General features: G+C 53.6%; 1 protein-coding gene across 1 annotated transcript; it reads left to right on the top strand.

Annotated features, from left to right (window-relative positions):
• Window positions 1-7,061: 7,061 nt before the first annotated feature.
• KCNS2 (potassium voltage-gated channel modifier subfamily S member 2) lies at window positions 7,062-8,495 on the top strand. The gene has a single exon (XM_065895713.1). It carries the CDS (start codon window positions 7,062-7,064, stop codon window positions 8,493-8,495), a length of 1,434 nt encoding a protein of 477 aa, XP_065751785.1.
• The last annotated feature ends 9,375 nt before the right edge of the window (window positions 8,496-17,870 follow it).

A 17,870-nucleotide genomic window follows, 5' to 3' on the forward strand; every position in this document is an offset into this window, starting at 1 on the left:
CTCTTCTCCCTGCAACTTCCTCCGCCTCTCCTGGTTACATGGGGCCAATGACTGAGTTCTGGCCAAAGGATTGTGGGCAGGAGAGAAGTCTGCCCCTTCCAGACCTGGCCTTGGAAACGTCTCATGCCATCCTCCACGCTCTCTTCCCTCATCTCTCATCTTGATGTAGAGGATCCCAGGGAAGGATTCCAAGGCTCTTAGAAACTGACAGAGCTCAAGATGGAAGGAGCTTGGTTTCTGGAATCAGCAGGTGGAGACCCCGCATTGAACTGTAATATGAGTGAGAAATGATACTTTTATTAGGTTAAGCTACCGGGATTGGGGGTTGTAGTTTACAGCAATTCGCCTACCCTAATTAATCTTGCACTTGAGATCATCAAGAGGCCAGACTCTGGAACCAGAGAGACATGTTTGAGTCTAGGCATCTCACTTCATGGGCATCAGTAAAATACGGTTAATAATGGTACCCAAGTGAGGGCAGGAGGCAAGCAGAGAGCTTAGCACAGGGCCGATCACATCATAAGCACTCAGTAATTGGTACTAGTCATGGTTGACATTTTAAGCACTTGTTATGTGCCAGGCCTCCCTCTACTGCTACCCTCACCATCATCGCTCTCAGCTTCGTTTCACCACTATCTTCATCTTCTTCGGCCACAGGTGAGGGCCTTGAGGTAAACCCTCCTGATCTGGTATCCCCCTTGGGCCCAGAGAGTAGGGCCAGTGGGAGGGGCTGGGGGCTTCAGTCCAGGCTGTCGGTCACCCAAAGAAGGGTCAGGAGAAGAGGGACAGCATAAGTGACATGCCGGAGGCAGATGGAGAGGGAGTTCCTGGGCCGCTGGGGCTCAGACTCCACACTGTGTGCTTTGAGGAGGGCCTGGGGTAGAGAGGAAAGACAGTCAGACCCCAGAGGTGGTCAAGAGTGAGACTGGGAGCCAAGCTGTCCTCTTGTTAATTTCCCTTGTGGCGACCTTAATTCGAAATTTAATCAAGTTTATCTTAATTTTTTTCTAGCCTTGCCCCAGGATGTTCTGGGGAATTCACTGAAGGGCCTCAATGGAGCAATACCCATTACACCACTTGGGTATACCTTGGGAGAGCCTCCCAAGGAGATGGGTTTTGGAGGAGAAGGTACAAGATGTGGGACCTCAAAGTCCCCTATGTAGGTCAGCTCTGGGGCATCTGGTCCCCTTTGTAATAAGGAACTCAGAGAAACAATGTTCTCTCCCTTATCGACCTCCAGGGGCACCTAGGAATGGGGGGCTGTAGGAGGAGAGGAGGGTGGCCTCTGGGGATAAAGCCAAACAGCCTAGGCAAGGACTCACATGTAATAAATTCAGTCTGCATTCAGAAACAATGCAAAAACTATACACATACTTACTGTGTCCTCTCGAGAAAACACTTAGTGAGGAGTTGCACTCATAATAGGGCAAAACTTCTTAAAACCCTTACTTTTCTCTCAATCCCGCCCCTCCCCCACCCCGGTCCTCCCCTCCCCACAACTCTCCTTCCCAAGCCTCAGTCCCACTTGCCCAGCTCAGGTCTCCCTGCCTGCTTCCCTCTTCTCTTCCGCTCTGCCTCTGCCCCCAGCAGCTTCTCTGTGCTCTTTCACCCTAAATCCAAGGCAGGGAAGGAACCAAGGTAAATGATTCTGAGAGGCAGTGTCTCAGGCAGACCTGCAGGAGCCGGGGACTGAGGGGAGGTGGTGAAAAAGGCACCTAGCCTTTATGGTGACCCCGCTTGGGCAGGCACCGGCCCTAGAGGCAGGGCAGGGGTGGGTGTTAACTGAGCTAAGACACAGCCCTTGCCCTTGGCGCTGACCCCTGGGCTCCACTTGGGCCCAGCTCTGTGCCAAGGCCCCTAAAGCAGGGCTGCTCAGCCTCTCAATCTCGGCTCCAGGCTCCATACTCTGATGGCTTAGGGGGCTTAAAGAAAACACTGATTCCACGGGCCCTGCATCAGAGATTCTGATTTAATTGGTCTGGGTTGAGGTCCAAGGCATCCAGGGGCATCGGTTATTTTAAAATCTCAAGGGATTCCTATGTGCAGCCAGGAATGAGATCCCTTAGGCTAATCAATTGCCTGGGAGAGTGCCCTAGAGCCTGGGGGATCCAGGCTGCAGCCCCAGGCACAGCAATTCTTTCCCCTCCAACTGCCTTCTTTTTTTTTTTTTTTTTTTTTTTGCCGTACGTGGGCCTCTCACCATTGTGGCCTCTCCCGTTGCGGAGCACAGGCTCCGGACGCGCAGGCTTAGCAGCCATGGCTCACGGGCCCAGCCGCTCCGCGGCATGTGGGATCTTCCCGGACCGGGGCACGAACCCGTGTCCCCTGCATCGGCAGGCGGACTCTCAACCACTGCGCCACCAGGGAAGCCCCAACTGCCTTCTTGATCCGCCCAGAGGAAGAAGGCGGGGGCCAAGACTCTGGCTGTCACAGAATAATGTAAGACAGAAGATGAAGGCTCACTCACTCATCATTCAATCATGTATTCAGTAACCACTTAATATAAGTGTTGTGGGGAAAATGCTAGAAACTGACTGAGGGATCCAGTTTAGATTGGGTAGTCGGGCCTCTCTAAGGAGGTGACATTTAAATCGAGACCTGAGTGACAAGAAGGAGCCTGCCCTGGGAAGCTGCCATGACAAGCGGAGAAAACAGTAGGTGCAAAGGCCCTGTGGAGGGAGCAAAGGGGCACAGGGCTGGAGCATAATTGTTGGAGAAGAGACCAATGGGCTGAAGTCTGCCAGGCAGAGGTGCATCATGGGGGATTTTGGAACTATGGGACGGCATGCCTTTCATGCTCAGTTCCACGGGAAGCCCCTGGAAGGATTTCCGGAGGGAATGGAATGACCTAATTTGTGTTTTTAAGAGACATTCTGGCTGTGATGGGGAGGGTGGCTGGTGGGAAGCCGGATGGATGCCCGCGATCAGTCCATTCCGGCGGAGGTGGCGGGGGCACCCCTGTTCTCCCGCGGGAGAGGATGAACACTCAGCTCCTCCGCGGGGGGAATGTAGGTCAGGCAGCCCAGCACCCTCAGCCAAGCCGTCAGTGCAGCCCCCTCGCCTGTCAGAGGAACAAGCCGACTGAGATGTGTGGGCTCAACTGAGAGATCAGTGCTGGCAGAGGCAGAGACAATAATCACCAAGGTGCAGGGATCTGGGCAGCTGCCTGGGGCCCCTTTTTCTCCTTCCCCGGGGTGCCTTCCCCCCACCCCCTCCGCCGCATCAGGATCTCCCTGACAGGCCAGCCCAGGGGCAGGCCTTGACTGTGCCTGGAACAGGCGGCTGTATTTTAAGATCAGGGCTCAGGCTTCTAAATAAACCAAAAACACAGCCAGCTTCCCAGGCACAGAAGGAGGGAGACGGCTCCATTTCTCTTCAGCGCAGTGACTGGGAAATAAACCGGTGGCTCTGCCTGTCACATACACTTAACCCTCTGCAAAGGCATCTGTCAGATCCCAGAGCTCCTGCCTCAGCCTTTCTGAGAAATAACTGATGTGCCCCAGACCCAGGCTTCTCCTTGTGGCTCCAAGTGCACATTGTTGTTCAAGGAAAGGTGGGCGTGGGGCCTTGTCCTTGACCCTGGGGGGAAAAGCTGATAAAGGGCAGGTACGGACCCTGGGCCCATGAGTGGCTGCGGCATGTCTCAGTCAGCTGCCGAAGGGGACCAGGGAGAGAAGGAGAGGGAGGGAGGGAGGGGGAATGGTAAGGAGGGGGGAGAGGGGGGCTGGCCAGAGCAGGGGCAGAGCTGAGAGGCGAATGGAGCAGCGCCTCTAGACAGTGAGCGCTCCAGGGGCCCGGCAGAGCCCTGGTGTCTGCGGGCAGGTGGGTGGCCGTGGGTGTGGAAGAAACAAAGAGAAACGGAAGGCGAGCAGCAGGGGGGAGGGCGGGGGCCCCCTCCAGGGACGAAATCTCCCACAACCACAAAGGAAGAGGGAACGAGCTAGAACAAAACCGACAGGAACAGAAGGAGGCGGGCAGATAGATAGAGCAGGGGAGGGAGGAAAACCTCCTAGTTATCAAACCCAAGTGTTTCTGGGGAAAAGGGACCCTCCAAATGTGGCAGGAAAAGGTGATTTATGCGTTAAGCTCAACTAGGAGAAGAGTCAGGAGCGAGGTCAAGGCGACGGGAGTGGCTGGGGACGGTGGCCACACAGCAGAAGCCACATAGACATGTGGTGGCGACGCAGAAGTGGGGCTGTGAGCTTCGGGGTGGCCAGAGACCAGGCAGGGCACAGTGAGGGGATGGGGGCAAAGGGTAGAGAGGGCCCCAGACTTCAATGATAGGTCCAGCGGACCTAGACAGGGGTGAGGGCCGTGTGCTCCAAACACAGACCCCGAAAGAAACAGAGGTGGAGATGAAGACAGCAAATACCAGATTCTCCCTCTTCCTCTATCTCTGTGTGTGTGTGCCTGTCTCTGTCTGTCTCTGCCTCTCTGTCTCTGTCTCCTTCTGTCTCTCTCTCTTCCCCTCTCTCTCACACACACACCCCTCCCTCTCTAAAAGCATCAGACAAAAGAGAAAGGAAGCTCATGTGGCCATCTCCACCCTATTCTCCCTCCCACGTGGCCTGCCTCCCTGGACTCCCCGCACTTGCAGGGGGCTGCAGGGACATGGGTGTGGAGCCCCCTCCGCAGGCAGCATGCTGGCACACCGCCCGCCCCCCCCACCCAGAGGCAGGTGGCTGGCACAGGTCTCCTCTGTGTGAAGCCAGGCTTGGTTCCAGGACACTCCACATGAAGCGAGGTCAAGGGTCCTCACCAGGTCCTCTGAGGAGCCCCAAAGCATGCAAGCTGTGCAGAGCACCCATCTAGTGGGGATGACATTGTCAGGGCATCATAAGTAAAAGACATGCTGCCCACCGTGGCTGAGATGGCTGCCCTGGGAGTCCAGAGCCACAAGGGCTTTCCTGGGACTTCTGTCCAAGACCTGTAGCCCGTGAGCTCCCTGCTAAGCTCACGTCCTGCTCCGATCTTGGCAAACGGGGACCATGAGAAAGGGCTGAGACCAAGGGGAGGGGGCTTCCCGGCGACTGTGGGTCCATTTCTCAGTTCCAGCCCAGCTGGTAGTGCTTTAGGGAACAATCCTTGGAGACCAAGAGCTCGAATCTGGGCCACAAGTCTCCTGGGGAATGGGGACACTGGTACTGAGCATATCTACGCTGGACCCACACTCCAAGTCCCCACTGTGTCCGCATACACAAAGTTCTCATTTCATTACGCACACAGACCTGTCACAGTCGCACTGAATACTACACTGTACACGGCACACTGTAGACACAGCTCACAGTCTGCCACTGTGTGCACACACCACGCTGACATGCCCTAGGTTTCCCTGTTCTGACACGCTGTACACATCCTCCCACCGCTCAGAGGTCCAATTTTTATCAGCGCTGCACAGACACTGAAAAGTCTTATTTTCCTCAGACCACACACACACCTCCCTACAATCCTCCAACTCTGGCACACCACACCGGCCTGTACACGCGCAGTGCCCACACAGAGCTCCCAAACAGAACTCCGTGACTCCCTCCCACGCCGGTGGGGCTTGCGCTCCCGCCCCCAGCAAGCTAAGCTGAGCTCGACCTTGGGTTTCCCGGCTCCGTCTTCACCCCTCCAGATGCCTTTCCCCACCACCCTCTTTCCCCCGAAGCTTCAGGAAACTTTTCAGCAGGTGCCTAAAAGGGGAAACCTGGAGTTCCTCCCGTCCTGCTCTTCCCCGGACTCAAGCCATCCCTCATTCCCCAGCTCGGCTCCGCCCGAGACCCAAGCGGGGAAAGGTCACCGTAGGCAGTCCCCTGCCTGCGCCCTGTGGCAATAACAGCTGTCACCAGGGGATAGGCGAGGGGTTGGGAAAGGTGTTGGCTCTGCGTCGAGCCGGGGGCCCGAAGGGGTCGCCGCGACGCGCGGGAGGAGAGCAGAGAAGCCGAGGCGGCAGCATCTCCGGAGTCCGGGCGGCGGCCTCGCAGGGAGCTGGGAAGCGCGGAGCTGTCCGTTCAGCACCACCGCGCCGTGCCCCAGAGCAGGGCCCGCGCCGAGGCGCACCGGCTCATCTCCCGCTCCGGCCCCCGCTGTGGCGCGCGTTGTTGTCTCTCTTCGGTGCTGAGGGGCGCGCGGAAAGAGAGAGGAGGGCTCTGCGAGCATCGGGGCCACGCAGCCACCTGTGAGCCTCCTGCAACTGCGGACGGCGGCGGCATCCCCGGCCGGAGACAGGAGACGCTCGGCGGACCCCGCCCGCCCTCCCGCCGGGCGCACACACACTCGCACCCGCGCGCACACGCACAGCCAGCCGGCAGCTGCGGCCACAGCGATGCTCGCCGGCAGGTCGGGGAAGTTTCCCGCCGGCCTCGGCCGCGGGCCCCAGTGCTCGCAGGTAAGCGCTTCCAGAACGCGCAGGGCGAGCCCGGATAGCTCCGCGGGGTAAGGCGCGGCGCGCGCGGCGCACGCGGCTCCAGGGCACGGCGCCAGGCGGGCGGGGAAGCCCGGGGCGGGGGGCGAGGGGGTTCCAGTCGCGGGGGCTGGACGCAGGGGACGCCAGGCCAGCCCACTTAGCCCACCCGGGGTTAATGACTCGAGAGGTGAATTTCCCCGCCCCCTCCCAAGGCTACGCGCCCCCCATCTCGGCCCAGCCCGGCCGGTGCGCATCTCAGCTCTGGTCCCGCCTGTCTGCGGCGAGCGGGCGGGGGCGTCTCCTCGACCCGCCCACGAGCAAGGTCAGCTCGCAGCTCCCTGGGCTCTCAGAGCCGCTGGGGTGCGACCTCCGCCAGCGTAAAGGGACCGACAGAACCCCCAGGGTGGGCGTGGAAACGCGGCCATGCTAGTGGAAACATAGCCCCCACTCCAAGCCTTTCCTTGGGAGGGGGCCAAAACCCATAGAACCGGCTCCCCATCCCAGTGTCCTTCAGCACCCAGAGACCTGCTGGAGAGGACTGGGTTCGCCAGGGACGGATGGGGAAATAGAAAGAGGTGCCCGAGCCCTGAGCGCCCGGCGCTCACCCGACACGATTCCTTCGGCTTCCAGGTGTAGCGCCCCCGCGCGGCGCGGGCGGCTGGGCGTCTCCAGTATGACTGGCCAGAGCCTGTGGGACCTGTCGGAGGCCAACGTCGAGGATGGAGAGATCCGCATCAACGTAGGCGGCTTTAAGAAGCGGCTGCGCTCGCACACGCTGCTGCGCTTCCCCGAGACGCGCCTGGGCCGCCTGCTGCTCTGCCACTCGCGCGAGGCCATTCTGGAGCTCTGCGACGACTATGACGACGTCCAGCGTGAGTTCTACTTTGACCGCAACCCCGAGCTCTTCCCCTACGTGCTACATTTCTACCACACCGGCAAGCTCCACGTCATGGCGGAGCTGTGCGTCTTCTCCTTCAGCCAGGAGATAGAGTACTGGGGCATCAACGAGTTCTTCATCGACTCCTGCTGCAGCTACAGCTACCACGGCCGCAAAGTGGAGCCCGAACAGGAGAAGTGGGACGAGCAGAGCGACCAGGAGAGCACCACGTCCTCCTTCGATGAGATCCTGGCCTTCTACAACGATGCATCCAAGTTCGATGGGCAGCCCCTGGGCAACTTCCGCAGACAGCTGTGGCTGGCGCTGGACAACCCCGGCTACTCGGTCCTGAGCAGGGTCTTCAGCGTCCTGTCCATCCTCGTGGTGTTGGGGTCCATCATCACCATGTGTCTCAATAGCCTGCCGGACTTCCAAATCCCTGACAGCCAGGGCAAACCTGGTGAGGACCCCAGGTTCGAAATCGTGGAGCACTTTGGCATCGCCTGGTTCACGTTTGAGTTGATGGCCAGGTTTGCTGTGGCCCCTGACTTCCTCAAGTTTTTCAAGAATGCCCTAAACCTGATCGACCTCATGTCCATCGTCCCCTTTTACATCACTCTGGTGGTAAACCTGGTTGTGGAGAGCACACCTACCTTGGCTAACCTGGGCAGGGTGGCCCAGGTCCTCAGGCTGATGCGGATTTTCCGCATCTTAAAGCTGGCCAGACACTCCACTGGCCTCCGCTCCCTGGGGGCCACACTTAAATACAGCTACAAAGAAGTGGGGCTGCTTTTGCTCTACCTCTCTGTGGGGATTTCCATCTTCTCCGTAGTGGCCTACACTATCGAAAAGGAGGAGAATGAGGGCCTGGCCACCATCCCCGCTTGCTGGTGGTGGGCCACCGTCAGTATGACCACTGTAGGGTATGGGGATGTGGTCCCAGGGACCACGGCAGGGAAGCTGACCGCCTCTGCCTGCATCTTGGCGGGTATCCTAGTGGTGGTACTGCCCATCACCTTGATCTTCAATAAGTTCTCCCACTTTTATCGGCGCCAAAAGCAACTCGAGAGCGCCATGCGCAGCTGTGACTTTGGGGATGGAATGAAGGAGGTCCCTTCCGTCAACTTAAGGGACTACTACGCCCATAAAGTTAAATCCCTCATGGCGAGCCTGACAAGCATGAGCAGGAGCTCGCCAAGCGAACTAAGTTTAAATGATTCCCTGCATTAGCTGCGAGGGCTTGACCTCCTCAGACCCACATTGCTGAGCTGTTTCTTGTGCCTCTGGCACAGTCCAGGCACAGTCCAGGGTTATGGTGTAAGGAGTATGCCCAGCCCCAAAGGGGAGAGATGCATGGGATATGCACCCCAGGTTGCTTTTACAGTATTTAGGATCATTTTTAGAGGGTGGTGTGTCTGACACCATGCCTTTGCACCTTTCAGTGAAATGACACTCACTGGTCTTTGCATCGCGGGCATAAAATGTTCACCTTTCTGCCGGATGAGTACCTAATTTCTCTGTTCATTGTGTTCTCTATTGTAGCGCTTGTGGCCCAGTACTGTCTCAGTTGTTTGTGCTCCCGTTTCTGAGGTTGTCGTGTGAGTTCTGTACCAAAAAGCCCCCACAAATATGTCCAGTGGAAACACATCTGTGGGGTCAGCAAGGCTATGATGAGCTTTTGCTCACAGTCATGTAGAAACAAAATCTCAATTCTTTATCCAATGCTTTCATTTAGTTTTAATACCAAAACAAAGGGAATGTGAAGTTAAGTACACATGACTGATGCAAGTCTGTGAGTTGTTTTTGTAACTCTGTAGCCCTGTGGCTTGCATGGGTACCCTGCTCACTCTTAGAATGATGTACACTGACGTTCATCTCTTAAATGTTGCTCTTTAGAGAATGTTATTTTGTTAATCACGTAGCGAAGATTGAAATCTTTACCGAGGACAGATGCATTAGGGACAGGGGCTTCAGCTAAACATAGGCCAAATCACAGGATGCTTGAAGACCTTTCAAAGTCAGCCCTCCGTCTTTTCTAGGGTGGTCGTAGAGACATTTATTTCTTGCTGAGGTTCCTGGTCTAGGTCATTTGAATAAACTTTGCTGTGTCTTAGATATTAGCATGTTTTTGAAATGTTTCCTTTTAAAGATGTTTAGAAATAAGATTGTATTGTCTTTATCAACTAAAAAGTTTACTGTTGTATTGTCTGAGGCAAACATTGTTGGGTTGCTATCAAGGGCAGTAGCTTAGAAAATTTTGTTGCCTGCTCTGAAAGCTTATAAAATGAGAACCCTTTTATTTCCAAGCAGAATTTACTTAGATAATTTTGCTTCTATGATATAGTATGTTACATATGATGCTCTAACTGCCCCAGAGTTCCTGGTATGACATGGAAACCTGGTGGTGTGGAAGTGTGTACTCAAAATATAGACAAATGGCTTATCCAGGATGGAAATATTATAGCTCTTATTTCCATTTCAGCTGCCTTTTCTTGGGGGAGGGTTGGTGGAGGCCAGGAGAAAGGAAGGAGTTGTAAAACAAAAAAACATTGTTACTTAATAAAATGTCATAAATAATTGTAGACTTCTTGAAGAGCTTGATGCTATTTAAAAGACCTTTCAACTTCTAAACTTGTGTTAAGGTTGAGAACTCTTTCCTTCTCCAGAATGCCCTCTCTCTTCTTCTTCAGTTAACCAGCACATAGCATTTTGAAGGGTTAACCTGGACCCCTTAGTAAGGTAGTTCTCTGTTATATTCTAGGTAATCAGGTGGTTTTCCAGTTGGCTTCCGTTGTTGTTCAGTCTTTGGAAAGGCTGCAGAATCCAGGGGTCTACATGTGGAGTTAGGCAGGCTTTTTATCTATGTCTTGGATCTTCCTTAAAAAGGTCCACTTTGTGTCTTAGTTGGTTGAAGGTAGTACATACTTCTTGGGGATGTGGTGAGGATCTTGTCAGAGGCTTTGTGTACTTGTAGTTGCCGTGGCTACTACAGAGCAGGCCATTTGCACTAGTCACTTATGCCTTTAGGTCCCCAGTTCAAATCTTTCCATCAGACTGGAGCCTTATGGTGGGCAGGGAGGCAGCCACGTCCTAGTGCTACCTGGTCTACCGTCTACATTTGTTTCTCAGAAGCATCAGGAAAGGTGAGATGACTTAGGGGCAACCAACCACCAAGTCAGAAGGGCAGGGTTATTTCTCAGAATTTGCACATGGAGCACTTGGCTTTGGCTGACGTTTCCAGCACTGGAAGGCAGAGAATTTACGAAATAATCTCCAGCTGCACTGAGGCAGGTGACGGTACAAACTCGTGAGGACCGTTCAGTTTGCCAAGGCTGATGGTATTGGGTCACTGAGTGTGGTATCCATGGTCACTGACCATAAAGCTTGTGAAAAGTGGGAACAAGGAAGGAGGCTGAATAACTCAGTCACTCTCATGAGTATTCTTTTTAAACAGGCAGGTTTTTACCACCAAAACAGAGATACCTCTAGTGGTTACTTTTTGCAGATGTGAAAACTGGAAAACCTGACTTTTCATTTTGGTGATGACTTGCGTTTCTCTGGTGCCTTTCATTGGGGGAATCCCAAAGTACTTTAGAGACTGTCTTTTTAATATCTTTTGTACATATATATACTCTTATAAAATATTATTTTGCCCATCCTGGAATTTCAGTTACTTCCGAGCATGAGAATGTCCTAATAGCGTTAAGGACTCCAAGCAGCGGTTTCAGTTAAGAGGGAGAGAGAACAACCCAGCTGGCTTGAACGCTGGAGTTAATTCCCACAGAGGATGGAGACAGAACTGTGATCCAGGGAGGAAGAACACTCCTCTCCCACAAAGTACGACCAAGGTACGCAGTTCACAAGTGCTCTCAGCTGGGCTTTGATTGACCTTGTTAAGATAACGTCTTATGGAGCAGTTTCTTCTGGTCCCTGAAGCTAATCGGTGCGGGGAAGGGGGGAGTGGGGTCAGGTGAATTTTCTGCTCTGTTTCTGGAGTTAAGAACATAATTGTGGGGTGACATCTTTTGCCACCAGGCTGTCAGACTGACCTGTAAACCTCCTTTAGGGGGACCCAGTAAAAGCTTCAAATCACCTATGTCCAGCGGTGGGCTTGAGAGCAGCTTCACTCCCAACATTTGAAGGTTGTTCTTTTCAATGTCTTTGGGACAAATACATGGGCCGGGCTTTTCTGGAAATATATGTGATGAGCATTTTGAAAGCGCTGGCTGGGAAGTGACACTGTGTCCTTTCTGCACAGATGCACACTGGTTATAGTTTGGTGTTTTCTGCCAACCCTCTGCATTTCCTGGGTTTGCTGCTGAGGAGGGGCATGTTATAATGCCAGGCTGATTTGTAGCTCCTAAGGTAGTAATTGGTATTTAATCCTTGGATTTGTTATTTCTACTTGGCTTAGTATTCAAATAATGGAACTACCTGCTAATTGTTGCCTCGTTTCAAAGAAAATGACCTGTTACGCACTTTGGGAATAGCAGTGATCTGTACAGGCTGTGTGCTATCTACTTGAAGGCTTAACTGGTATTTCTTGTATGTTTTAACAGCATGACTTGTTACAGAGCTGTAATTTTAAAAATTGAGAACGCTGTATTTGCGCTGTCCGTTTTAACACTCGTTAACACTCTACTCTGTGGGCATTGATGCAGCCCCGCAGAACCGTTCTGTGTGATGGCTGCACTTTACCCTCCGCGCCTTGACTCAGCAATGAGGAAGAACACTGACACACTCAGGACTCCAGCCTCAAGGAGAATGCAGATTAAATAGAACACAATTATTGACACTCCCTTAGGGCACTTCAGTTACATGTGGAGTGGCAAACACAACAATGGCGTTCGACATTGGGGACCAGATTTCATGAGAAAGGCTGGGCCTTTTTTTTTTTTTTTTTTGCGGTACGCGGTCCTCTCACTGCCGTGGCCTCTCCCGTTGCGGAGCACAGGCTCTGGACGCACAGGCTCAGCAGCCGTGGCTCACGGGCCCAGCCGCTCCGTGGCATGTGGGATCTTCCCAGACCGGGGCACGAACCCGTGTCCCCTGCATCGGCAGGCGGACTCTCAACCACTGCGCCACCAGGGAAGCCCAGAGGTTCTGTTTTTACATCGAGATGAAGAACTGGTCAGGGCTTTAAGGATGATCTCATCCGACCTTCTCATTTTGCAGCAAGGGGATGTGAGGCTCAGAGAAGCCAAGCGAGGCACCTAAGATCACAGAGTTGAAGGCAAAACTGGGAGCAGACCCCAGTTAGCCCAGTGACCTTCCTAAGATTCATGTGGCCTTCGGAATGGCTCGTAGTCAATGTCGCTACTGGGTTAAGTAGGTGCTAAGGGCCAGTTCCCCCAGCAATAGTCACACCAAACCAGCCAGAACACTCAGGTTACCCAGGACCCAACTTGCTGCCACGGAGGCACTGTAGCAGCATGGAGCCGGGCAACCAGGCGGGGTGGGGTTGGCACCAGCAGGCGCATGTGGTGCTCAACCAGACTGTGTGGGCGGGGCAAACCCTGACAGGGGCGTCTGTTTCATGGGGGCTCCAAGAATTCATGACCATCCCTTCTACAGAGCAAGCTGGTGGCTCTAGGTCCTGGTGAAAAAAGGGCTCCCAACTCTCTGTGCCTGCAAAGAATAACTAACAGCTCTTCCTTCCCAACAAAGGCTCAAAAAGCCCAGCCTTGGGCTTCCCTGGTGGCTCAGTGGTTGAGAGTCCGCCTGCCGATGCAGGGGACACGGGTTCGTGCCCCGGTCCGGGGGAATCCCACATGCCACGGAGCGGCTGGGCCCGTGAGCCATGGCCGCTGAGCCTGCGCGTCCGGAGCCTGTGCTCCGCAACGGGAGAGGCCACAACAGTGAGAGGCCCGCGTACCGCAAAAAAAAAAAGCAACAGAACCTCTGCATGCCTCCACCCCACCATGCCCCTTGTAGCCTTGAGCAGAACCCAATAGCCTTCACTTATTTTTAAGCAGAGCAGAGGGGCTGCTCACCAACAACCTTCTATTTGCTTTCATCTCTCTCCTCAAAAGCCAAACCACAACAGATGACAGTTTCAGGGACAACGATATCAGAGACATGCTTGGGCTGGTGTCTGTGTCAGGGAAATAGAGGTTTAAAATAATCAATGCGTGTCTCCTTTGGGCTTTAGGCTAGTGACACCTAATCCAAATTCCTGCTATTAAAAAGCATCAGAGAGGAAAATCCCATTGATTCCATTTGGCTAACTCTTCGCCCATTTATGTTTGCTCCCTCTGTGAAGCCCTGTAGATCCCTCACCCATTCCCACGAGGGCCCCTAAGTGGACAAGGGCAGGTGGAGTACCCACAGCCCACACTTGGTCCTAACCGAGGGGCAGTGGCATCTGTGGGTTCTCTCTTCCATGTAACCTTCAGAAGCGCGTGGCAACAACGTGCCGCCCGTCTCGTGGCGGCTGAGGAGGGGAATGACGTGCAGCACGGGGAGAGGGCACTCGCGGTCCCCACAGCCCTGGTGGCCCCACCACGCGGGCCACAGCACGTCTTCTCCAGCAGGGCTATAAGTGGATGTTCAGGGATATTTTGGGGGCCTGGATCCCTTGCATCTTAAAAGGAAAACACAAACATCTCCTTGAAGGAAGGACTTAAATGCTGAGCTCAAATGGTTATTACTTTCTCTTATTTTTAGGAGAACTTTTAACCAACGTTTCTACCCAAGGCCCTTATCTGGGTGTTAGATTCAGTTAATACTGTAGATCTGAAAACCGGAAGCGTGTTCCTCCTTCTGTGACCCAGTTTGTCAATATCACCATCCTCCTGGCGAAATTCTCCAAAGCGGATGACTTTGCCTGAAGGTAACAAGCTGATGTTTTCAGAAGAACGTAGGCACAAACAAGGTCTCAAAGATGTGGTCGAGAGGAAGGAGATATAACAGGGGAGGAAAAGAGGGCAGGAGCGCCCAGCAGCTGGTGCATGTCCTGCAGAAGGAAGAAGGGATAGGAAGAAGCCAGGGAAAAGGAAAAACAAATGAAGGTACAGAAGGAGAGAGTGAATAAAAGAAAAGGCAGAGAAGAAAGAAGGGAGAGAGCCATCAGTTAGGGGGACAAGAAGCCATGTTTAACACAGTTCTTTCAGGCCTTCCATTGAATTCATTTTGTTTCCAGTCAACACGACATGCTCTGAGCCCAACGGTGGCCTCCTGGGGGGTAACTATAGCTGGAGTCAACTCTCACCCGCCCCCCGGCACCTCCCCTCCCCTCCCCACCAAAGGGGGTCACGGTCTGGTGGAATAGAGATACTGACAACTACTAAAAGCCTTTTGCATGAAGAGGGCATTGAGGACACAAGGAAAGGAGGCACAAATATTTCCTCTTGAAGATGGGACTTCTGGGTTACAAATAGAAAGAGGACCAGACGTCGGCCAGACAGAGGTGGTGGTAGGGGTCTGGAACAGAGAGATGGAGGGAAGGGAAAGGGAGGAAACTTCCACACACAGGGACCCGCACCAGCAAAGATGAAGAGACCCGCCCCCGGGCCAGCATGTGTGAGACACATGTGAATCAGTGTCGTGTAAAAACAGTCCACAGCAAAGCCACCAAAAGACCCTGGGTGTCATTCTTTTGTCACTGGGTTGGGGCACCCTGACCAGTTAATCCTGTCGGAATGGGATTCTGGCAGCAGCTTGGAGGCTTGGGAGGGGCCAGGAGACCTACTTGAGGTCACTGCCAGCTAAGAAGGGAGGGAGCTGGAGAGGAAGGGGCAGAGTGGATTGCCAAGGAGGTCAACCCCACAGGACTCCGCCAACCACTGGATGTGGGGAAGAGAGATGGAGGGCTGCGGTGGCTTCTGGGCGGATGGGTGGATGACGGTGCCACCAAGAGAGGCAGGGAATACTTGGGTCCATCCCGAGGTTGAGTCGTGTTGCCTGGGTGACACACAGATGGAGGTGTGCAGAGGGCAGAGGAAAGCCTGGGACGGGACTCCTTAGCTGAGAGATGGAAGTTGAGGCCATGGGTGAGATTACCCAGGAAGTGCACAGAGAGAAACAGAAGAAAGAAAAGCTCCCTGCGGAAGACCAGTGTCCAAGGGGCAGCCACAGGGATGATGAGGTCCAAGGCCTTGCCTTTCTCTGCCAGCTTATTATAGCTGGCATCCTATCTCTTTCCTTTCGCCTGAGAAAACCCCAGAGGGTAAATGCTACTAATGGCCTCAGCTTTCCTCCTCATCCGCTTCCTTATTTTATCTCTGTGCTCGGCTTCTGTGCCTATCACTCTTTCCAAACTCCTCTCTTGAAGACCGCCAGGTGCTTTCCTAATCGCTAAGCCGCGGCCCCTCGTCAGCTCCCCCAGAGTCTTTGACTCCATAGACCAACCTCTCGGTCCTTTGCCCTCCCTCCTCTCTGATTTTTGGACCCTGCATTGCTGGCTCTCCGGGCTCTGCCTCTCTCTCTCATTTCCCCACTGGATCTTCATCATGCCTGTCCCCCAAATTGCTGTCCTGTAAGCCGTAGCCTCAACTAGTGTGCAGACGACCCACGTGTCAACTCGCCTGACTTCCAGCCCCCATGCACGTTACCTGTGCGTGTTTGGAAGTCACCATGTCTAACTCCATGACGTCACCCCCGAGCTTCCTCTCCCTCCTGCCTTCTCCTTCACGTCTGTCAATGGACCCTCGGTGCCCTGGGCCACTCACATTGAGATTTCAGTCATCTGTGAGCCCTCTCCATTGATTTACTCACCATAGCAAAACACTTCTTGACAGCTGACTAATTGCCAAGCACGATGTTAGAGGTGAGGGCAGTACTCCTCTGGAATTGCTCCCAGCCCTTCAGCAGTGTAGACTTTACAGCCACTCTATTGTGCGTTGGAATCATCCGGGGAGCTTTTAATGCTGTAGATACCTGGGCATCACTCCGTCTACAAAATCAGACTCTTAGGAGTGGGCCCCAGGAATCGGTACTCTTAAGCTCCCAGCTGATTTTGATGCAAGTGGTTTTCAGAGCCCACATGGAGAAACACCAGCTCAGGGTCTCAGGGGTACCCCTTTCAGTCCTCTCACTGTCCCTCTGTCATTCCCATACCCACTAGGACAACAGGTTTTATCAATGCTTTCTTCACAGGATCTCACACATTGGGCCCTTGGTATACATTCTAAAGGCTCCCACCCCACTTCAGTCCTTGTTAACTCATGCTTTGTTAATTTCCAACAGACTCATGCCCATCCCCCTCCAATCCATCCTTTTCTGCAACCCCCTACCAGGCTCATCTTTCCCCTTCCTGTATCTTAGACCTACTGGGACTTCTCTGGCTACTGCTCTTGCTTATGTTCAAAATAAGCACCATACATATAAAGGGTCACAGCCGAGGAGGTGAAAAGCCTGCACGGGCCCATTAAGGCTCTAGACAGAGAAAAGGGCCCATTTAGGAAGGAGCTGCCTTTCAATGGGACAACCAGGGGCAGGTGATAGAGACATAAGAGATTTGTAACAAGGGACACAAAAGTTGACAGCATGAAGGGCCTGAGTGTTAGACGACCAGTCTCCCAGCCTGTCCAGGGATGGCCAATCCTGAGTCCTAGAATATTGGTCTCCCAGAGGCGCTGGTGGGTGTGTCTAGCACAGAGTCGTCCCTGACATGCAGGGATATGGTGTGAGGCAGGCACACTGGGGGGAATATGGTAGAAACAGAATTGGGGTTCATGGGCGGTGAGGAGGTCTCCACTCAAAACTCTTTTCGTCATCACCTACATCTCCGGACATTTAAAGGCTTCTGAGCTATTTTCAGACCTACTATGAAAAGAACTGAGGTGTTATCAGTCAGGCACCCATCTAACCATTTCCTAAGAGGAGAGCCGGGATGAGTCACTTCGGATCTGTCAGCTTTGTATCGATCTTTCTGGCAAATTGTCTGGGTCTGCCAGGGCCGACTCTGCTGGGAACAGTTGAATTGTAACCCACCGCGTTCAGGGTCAGTTATCACAAAGGTCACCATCAGGGGGTTGCAGCCTGCAGTTCTTTTTTGTGGAACACGTGGGAGGAGAGGAGGGAAACCTCAACGCACAAAACCAAGGGTGTCCCCGGGCTTTCCCATTGTTTTCCCGTAAGCTTTACTTATGCCTCTCCCAGGTTTGAGATTTGAGGACTGCTTTTGGAATGAGGTGCTGCTGGGAACCAGTGGAACCCCAGAAGTCATTCTGGGTTCTTTCTCTACAGCAGGTGAAGCTGCTGTCTTCCACTCTGCCCTTCACCCTACCCTGGAACCTAGGAGCCCAGAGTTGAGGCGTTTAAATACATTTGCCAATTTTAACACATGAGCTCCCTGATGATTCAGTAGTCTCCCCATCTTTTAAAAAGCACTCTCATGTTAAGAAGATAAAATTAAAATTCCAGTCGAACCAAACTATCCCACCGCCCCTCACCTTTACCTGTGCTCCCTCCGCCCATGGGAATATGTAAATGTGTGTCACAGAGCTAGGACTAGCAAGACGCTCTGAGTCCTGATGTTCAGGGCCTCATTCGTGCTGAGATTTCAGGGATGGGCTTGACACCTGGAAACTGCAATGTGCAGATGTCACATGTCCAGAAAGACTGGGGAGCCGGCCTCAGCAAAAATTGCCAGGAGGGGTACCA

The sequence above is a fragment of the Phocoena phocoena genome, chromosome 17 (genome assembly GCF_963924675.1).
Source record: "Phocoena phocoena chromosome 17, mPhoPho1.1, whole genome shotgun sequence".
Classification (NCBI taxonomy): domain Eukaryota; kingdom Metazoa; phylum Chordata; class Mammalia; order Artiodactyla; family Phocoenidae; genus Phocoena; species Phocoena phocoena.